Genomic DNA, 7,642 nt, shown 5'->3' with positions numbered 1-7,642 from the left:
TGTTAGTATTTTTAATGATTTTTATTTTACTTGCGTAGCAACATTACTAAAGTAGATAACGCTTCTTTTTCTTCATAAGTCAAATGTGTCCAATTGCTAAGCTGCTTAGCTGTCAAATATTTATACACACGTTCACAGCTTCTTTATTTTTTATTGGTAAGGCGGTAAGTATTTTGCTACATACACTCTACTACGCTTTTCGAATGTGGACTAAAAGTTCACCGTTTCTCAGAGTAGTATAAAAAATATAACATAAAATAAACAACATATGTGCTGAGCACAGGCCTACCCTTAATCAAACGGAGAGGTATGGAGCATACTCCACCACGCAGGTTCATCGCTAGTTAGTGGAGGTATTTACCGGTTTCACCCTCCATGGTCTAGTGGTTAGAGTGTTGTGCGCATAAAATGGAGGGTCCGGGTTCAATTCCCGATGGGGACATTGTCGAAATTACTTTATGAGACTGTCCTTTGTTTATTGAGTCATCTGTTTGTCGGTAATTGTAAAATGTTTCGGAGGGCACGTTAAGCCGTTGATAGAAAAATATACCTTATATTATTATTATTATTAAATGTCTTTATCTTTTGTCACCAGGTAAACCCAGAAGAGAACAGGCTTCCCGTTGTGTCCTACCCATCACCATGTAAGTACTCAAACACTACATTACCTTTTATGTAATTTAATCCTCGTATTTTTTCACATCAATCAATCTTACTTGACGTACTTAGTATTTTCGTAAGTCGTTGGTATGTTTTCTTCTTGCTGTTTAGTGGTGTATATTTTGGAACAAGTTTTTAGGAAGAGGTTTTGATTATTTTTGCACTCACGAATTGCACGAAAATAGTTTATTGTCAAAGCTACATGTATATTCAAAAATATATTCAGTATAACATTGTGGCATTGCAGCGGCGAGGCTTGAATAAATGTTTTAAGTGCCTACTCTATTCATAAATTATAATGGAGGCAAAAATGTAAACGAAATAAAGAAATATTGTCCGACAAAAAATATTATATATTCAATATCTGCAACTAGCTACGCCGGGCACCAGCTTCCCCTGGTGGCCGTTGAGCGTAGGCTAGGCGGGAATATAATACTGAAAATAGTGTTTACAAAAAGTAAAATCACTTACCAAGGGGTCGCGCGGGAACTAAAATTATCACTCACCACTTTTCGAATGTTTGAAGTGTTATGATGTATTTTTGAGTTGTTGTGTGTACAATAGGTGTGTTTGTGGCACAAGGGGGTTGAATAACGTCAGCGGTTTAAACAAAAACAAAATTGCGGGGTGCGGAGAAGTTAGAAGGCGCGGATTGTAGCCATTTTGAAAAATTGGCAACCAAAAGTTAAGTGGCTCGCCAGAGGGCGCTGCAGTAGTGATACCACAGGTAAAAAATAATGCGATAACGTTAAAAATAACTAACGCTAATAATGGGCGTTACTACACACCCCGCCTTGAAAGGGTGAACTTTCAAAGAAAATTAGCGTAAAAAACGCGAATGCGAAAATAACATAAAAAAAAAAAATAAGAAACACTTATAACTACTATCCTAAACGCAGCATAAGTGTCTGCGGTAATAAAAAATAAACTAAAACTACTGTGTGGGTAAAGGGCACAACCTAACAATCGGCCGTTTGAAACTACCCTTAGAAGTTTTAATTGTAGCAACCCTGATAACATTATCTTTACCAGGATGTACATCGGTAACAATGCCTAACTCCCACTGCAAAGGCGGAACCTTGTTGTCTTGAATGACAAGAACGACAGTACCAAGTTTAATATTGGAAACAGGAAAATTCCATTTCTGTCGCGATTGAAGCGTGTTTAAATATTCTAGGGACCACTTGTCCCAAAAAGACTGAACTAGTTTGTCTAACAGCTGATATCTGTCTAATAGATGCAAAGGCTTGTCGTCGACTGGGGCCGCTGGTAAAAACTTAAGCGGGGTTAGTGTTAAGAAATGCGCGGGAGTTATAGCGAGCGGTTCACTTGGATCTTGTGACAATGTACTACATAGAGGGCGCGAGTTAACAATGTTTTCTATTTGACACAAGACCGTGTTCATTTCCTCTAGAGTGAGGATTTGTGATCCTATCACCCTAAACAGGTGCGTTTTAACCGTTTTAATTAGAGGTTCCCAAGAACCAAAGTGCGGTGAATTCGGCGGAATATTTTTAAATTCGATTTTATAATCGGAAAGTTCGTAAACTAAAGCGCGGCGGTAACTATCTGAAGTTATAAAGTTAAAAAGTTCGGTACAAAATGATTTTGCACCAACAAAATTGGTACCATTGTCCGAATGTAAAACTGAAATGGGACCGCGGCGGGAAAGAAAACGTTTGAATGCGGCGATAAAAGTAGCGGTACTTAGATCGGATGCTAATTCTATATGAATCGCGCGGGTGGTCATGCACACAAACAGACAAATGTACGCTTTTTGACTGTGTATACCACGTCCACGCTTTAGCGTAATACTTAGCGGTCCGGCATAGTCACATCCTGTATGTATGAAAGCCTTCGGAACCACCTGAGTGCGGACAGATGGTAAATCGGACATAATAGGAAACGTGGGTTTTGGACAAGTGCGGAAACAAAAGTTACATTTGTCTATCCGTGTACGAATAGTGCGGCGCCCGGTAATAATCCAGTACTGCTGTCTAAGTAAACTGTACAACAAGTTCGGGCCGGCGTGACAGTGCTTGCGATGATAATGATCGACAATTAGATCAACTATGCGATCTTTCCGTGGTAATAAAATGGGATGTTGTTGATCGAAAGAAAGGTGCGAGTTTTTCAAGCGGCCTCCGACACGGATAAGGCCGTGTGAAATGAAAGGACTGAGCTTTTGAATTTTCTTTTGACAGCGTTTACTAGCGGTTATGTTTTTAAGTTCGTCTTTAAAATGAGCGGATTGCAAAGCGGATAAAATTTTATTTTCAGCGAAGTTTAAATCTGTTGCGGAAATAAAGTCAGAGCGGGGTAAAACATGTAAAAAGCGGTAAATATAAACAGTCGTTCTTAAAAGTTTAGTCCAAGAGGAACAGCGGGCGGCGAGTTGACACAGCAGTGGAGTTTCATCTACCGCGGTAGTAGATGTGAGAGAAATCACTTTCGTCTCAGGTACGTCGACTGAAGCGTCCGGCTTGAACGGTGTTATGGGCCAGTCCTTCTCGTCCATTGACATCCAAGAAGGGCCCGTAAACCACAGCGAATGATTTATAAGTTGCGAAGGCAACAAGCCGCGAGATAAACAATCACTAGGATTTGTCACTCCCGGTATATGACAAAAGTGTTTCGCGGGTAACAAAGCGATGATTTTAGACACTCTATTCGCGACAAAGGTCTGTAATCTGTGCGGGGATGAATTAATCCAATGCAAGGCAATGGTTGAATCCGAAAACGCGTAAATATTTCTAATATGACAGCGGGTTGAGTAGGTATCAACAACAGATCGGATAAGTTTCGCGAGAAGTAACGCTGCCATCAGCTCAAGTCGCGGCATGGTGACTACATGATTACTTGGGGTCACTTTTGACTTCGCACACACCAAGGTGGTGGAGCGAGTACCATTGTTGTCAACATGTAAATAAACAGAAGCCCCGTACGCCTTCTCACTTGCATCGCTAAATCCTACAATAACCACATCACTATGCGAAAATACATTTAAATATCGCGGGAAATTGAAATTAGAAAGAAGCGGTAACTCCAGTTGGAAACGATCCCACTCGTGGACTATGTAGTCGGGTGGAGTGTCGTCCCAGTCGAGCTTGAGCGAGCACAACTCCTTTATTAGAATTTTCGCGGTAACAATCACCGGTCCTACAAGACCTAAAATGTCCCATAAGCGGGCGATAGTGGACAACATATTGCGTTTTGTACAAACTCGATCGGACGGAGTGATCGTGAACTTGAATAAATCACTCGCGGGAAACCATTGCATTCCTAATATTTTCAAAGATTCATCCTTATCGAGATCGACAGGGTCTGTTAAGCGGTGCGATTCAGGAACGGTGGATAAAACGTCGCGGGCATTACTCGACCATTTAACCATTTCAAAACAACCGGCGCTGAACATATCAATCAGCTGTTGCGCGGCGGTAACTGCTTCGTCCGTTGTAGCGAACGAGCTAGCTATGTCATCAATATATAAGTCGCGGAACGCGAGCGTCGCTGCGAGAGGAAACCTTTCTCTCTCTTGATGAGCGAGCTCATGAATGGTGCGGATAGCCAAGAAAGGACTCGAGCGAAGCCCAAAACAAACGCGGTTAAAAGCGAAGAAACGTAGAGGTTCGCGGGGGTCGAAACGGTAAATGATTTGTTGATAAGGTTGATCTTGCTCGCGGGTAAGTATTTGTAAATACATTTGACGAATGTCTGCGGTTACAGCGGTACCAAACAGTCTAAAATTCAATAAAATATTAAACAAATCCGATTGTAATGCGGGGCCAGTATGTAGAATGTCATTGAGTGAGGTACCGGAACTGGTTTTCTCACTTGCGTTCAAAACAATGCGAAGTTTTGAAGACGATTTATCTTCGCGAAGTACCCCGTGATGCGGTAAAACAAAACCCTCACTATTGGTTTTGGGTTCGAGTATTTCTAGTAAATAACCCTTGTCTAGGTACTCGCGTATGACCTCGTCATATCTGGCTTTAAAATGCGGGTTTTTTTGAAACTTGCGTTCAAGAGATAAAAAACGATTGCGTGCGGTTTTTAATGAATCGCCTAGTAAATTAGGGTTCTCTTTAAAAGGTAGTCCTACGGTAAAACGTCCAGAGCCGTCACGTAAGGTTGTCGATTGATAAAATGACTCACACTCTCGATCGTCATGAGATAAAACGGGTTTATCTTTTAAGTCCTCTAACTTGAAGAACTTTTCCAGATCGTCATGTATAGATTCGCCGGTAGCGAAGTAAGAAACAGAACTTACGGGTTCCGTATCAACCTGAGCATCGCCCATCACTATATAACCGAGAGTGGTGGAAAAAGCGGACGGACAGTACGGCGGTCCGACTATTTTATCCGGTAATAGAATGTCAACAAACAGTTTAGCACCGATAAGAATCTCAATATCAGAGGGCGAAGAAAAGTTATCATCAGCGAGCGGTATTGTTTTTAAATAGTCACACGATGAAATATTTATCGGGACGGTTGGCAACTTTTCGGTGATTGTATTGAGGACTAGAGTGTCCATCGAGTAGCTTTGCTCAGCGTTTACGCGGCTATGAAAAGTTAAATGTGTTTTTCCGCGAGCGGTACTCGAATGGTCACCTAAACCTTTAATAATAGTTTTGCGGTTTAATTGTTCAATGTTTAACCCTAATTTGCGACAACAAGAAGCGGTAATGAAGTTGTTTTGCGAGCCCGGATCGATAATACAACGACATAGGACGAGATTATCATAACGATCGCGGACGTAAACACAAGCGGTACCTAATACAACAGATGTACTAAGTGGCGGGTTCTGCGAGTTAAAATTCGCGCGCGGATTATCAGCAGACAGATAAGAAACACTGCCTGCGATGGGTACGTCCACCGAGTGTGCGGGAGCGGGAGAAGAGACATGGTTATGCGGCTGAGGTCTTTGCGGGAGAGAGACCGGCATACACGACGTCGTTGCATGTCGATCAGCGTGGTGGGGTGACTCGGCGTCTTGCGGCGTTGATGAGACTTGCTGCGGTTTGTCCACCTGCGGTTTTACGAGAGGAGTACGGGACAACTTTCTATCCTCGTTTACATAAGCGGTTTTAGATAAATGAATTAAAGTGTGATGTCGATAGCCACAATTGCGACAAGAACTCGTGCTTTTACAAGCGGTCCATTTATGTTTGGAACTGAGACAGTTAGTACAATATTTATTTTCCATAATAAATGTATGTCTGTTTGCGGGGGACATGTCAAGAAATGCTTTACAGTTGTAAATGTGTTCGTGATTTGCATTACACAAAGAACATACAGAGTCAGAATTATTATGAGAAGTCGCGGAAATGTAAGTATGCGTAATTTTAGGAGGGGAAACCATTTTTGGTTTAACAACATCCTTTTGAACAACTTTCGACGAAGTAGCCGTGTTGTTAGTGCGTTGTATAATCTTAACTTGGCCCTTCATGAAGTCGATAAACTGATCATAAGTAGGTATGTCAGTGTCACGAACAAACATTTCAAATGCTTTTGCGGTGTCACGGTCCAAACGTTTCAAAGCGAGATAAATAAAAATATAATCGCTCAGGCCTACAATATTTAATTGTTTTAGCGCGGCGACAGATGCGGCAAACTTATCTATAAACGTTTCCAACTGAGACGCGGTAGCGGGGTTCGGCAAAGCCTTTGAATCAAAAATGTTGTCAAGAAATACATTTGCTAAAAAACGCTTGTCTTGATATTTGGTTACTAATGCGTTCCAAATGCATTCGTAGTTATCAGCGGTGGGACTTATGCCGGAAAATACTAGCTGCGCGGGTCCCTTCAAACGTCCCAACAAGTAATATAACTTCTCAGACTTCGATAGCGACATGTTGGAATGAACAGTGGATTTGAAGGTTTCATAGAATAAACTCCATTGTGCGGGGTTCCCATTGAAATCAGGTATCTCGATGGGAGGTAATTTCGCGTAACACGACCTAGGCTGTTCGTCTTGTTTTACATTACGATTCAATACATTTTTTGTATGTCGAATAGCACAATAAATGTCTTCAAAACCACTCCATGAATTAAAATCAGGAATGAATTCGGGATCTAACTCCATATTCAGTGAATTTATGTCGTTAATGGTGGCCATAAATTCCTTGCGGATGTCGTCAATTGTTTCACATTGTGAAAGAAATAAATCACAAGATTCTACCTTTGAAATAGAAGGACGGCTATCATAAATACGTTGCATACGTGCATAATAAGCATCGCGGCGTGATTCGAGAATGTATATTTTTTTGCGAAAATCTTTCTCAGTGGGTGGCGCCATAGTGACGCAACACACAAGAAAAATGCGGTGGACAAAATTATAAGAAAATATGCGATTATGCCGCTTTACACACACAAAAAATATGTAAATTACAGTAGTAATAGTAGTTATAAGGCGGATTATTAAGGTTTAAATTCGAAGAAAGCTGAAATACATAGAAAATAATTTCCAATTTTTTCTAACAAGAAAATGGCGGGTAACACGAGAAAACGCGGTCGACAAACAATGTTTTGAGGACTAATCCTCACAGGAGGCACCAAATTCTATAGCTACGCCGGGCACCAGCTTCCCCTGGTGGCCGTTGAGCGTAGGCTAGGCGGGAATATAATACTGAAAATAGTGTTTACAAAAAGTAAAATCACTTACCAAGGGGTCGCGCGGGAACTAAAATTATCACTCACCACTTTTCGAATGTTTGAAGTGTTATGATGTATTTTTGAGTTGTTGTGTGTACAATAGGTGTGTTTGTGGCACAAGGGGGTTGAATAACGTCAGCGGTTTAAACAAAAACAAAATTGCGGGGTGCGGAGAAGTTAGAAGGCGCGGATTGTAGCCATTTTGAAAAATTGGCAACCAAAAGTTAAGTGGCTCGCCAGAGGGCGCTGCAGTAGTGATACCACAGGTAAAAAATAATGCGATAACGTTAAAAATAACTAACGCTAATAATGGGCGTTACTAGCAACT

General features: G+C 41.3%; 2 protein-coding genes across 2 annotated transcripts; both read right to left on the bottom strand.

Annotated features, from left to right (window-relative positions):
- Nucleotides 1-1,037: 1,037 nt before the first annotated feature.
- LOC126372746 (uncharacterized) lies at nucleotides 1,038-3,662 on the bottom strand. Its single transcript, XM_050018616.1, has 2 exons — nucleotides 1,167-3,662; nucleotides 1,038-1,095 (listed from the first exon to the last, which is right to left on the bottom strand). The coding sequence occupies exon 1, from the start codon at nucleotides 3,500-3,502 to the stop codon at nucleotides 1,595-1,597; it is 1,908 nt and encodes a 635-aa protein (XP_049874573.1). The 5' UTR covers nucleotides 3,503-3,662; the 3' UTR covers nucleotides 1,038-1,095; nucleotides 1,167-1,594.
- Nucleotides 3,624-7,639, bottom strand: LOC126372693 (uncharacterized). Its single transcript, XM_050018540.1, has 3 exons — nucleotides 7,360-7,639; nucleotides 3,726-7,288; nucleotides 3,624-3,630 (listed from the first exon to the last, which is right to left on the bottom strand). Exons 2-3 carry the CDS (start codon nucleotides 6,956-6,958, stop codon nucleotides 3,624-3,626), a joined length of 3,240 nt encoding a protein of 1,079 aa, XP_049874497.1. The 5' UTR covers nucleotides 6,959-7,288; nucleotides 7,360-7,639.
- Between the last annotated feature and the right edge of the window lie 3 nt (nucleotides 7,640-7,642).

Source organism: Pectinophora gossypiella, chromosome 14 (assembly GCF_024362695.1).
Source record: "Pectinophora gossypiella chromosome 14, ilPecGoss1.1, whole genome shotgun sequence".
In the NCBI taxonomy this organism is placed as follows: Eukaryota; Metazoa; Arthropoda; class Insecta; order Lepidoptera; family Gelechiidae; genus Pectinophora; species Pectinophora gossypiella.
Note: the sequence above shows the minus strand (reverse complement) of the source record. Positions and strands in the feature narration are given on the sequence as shown.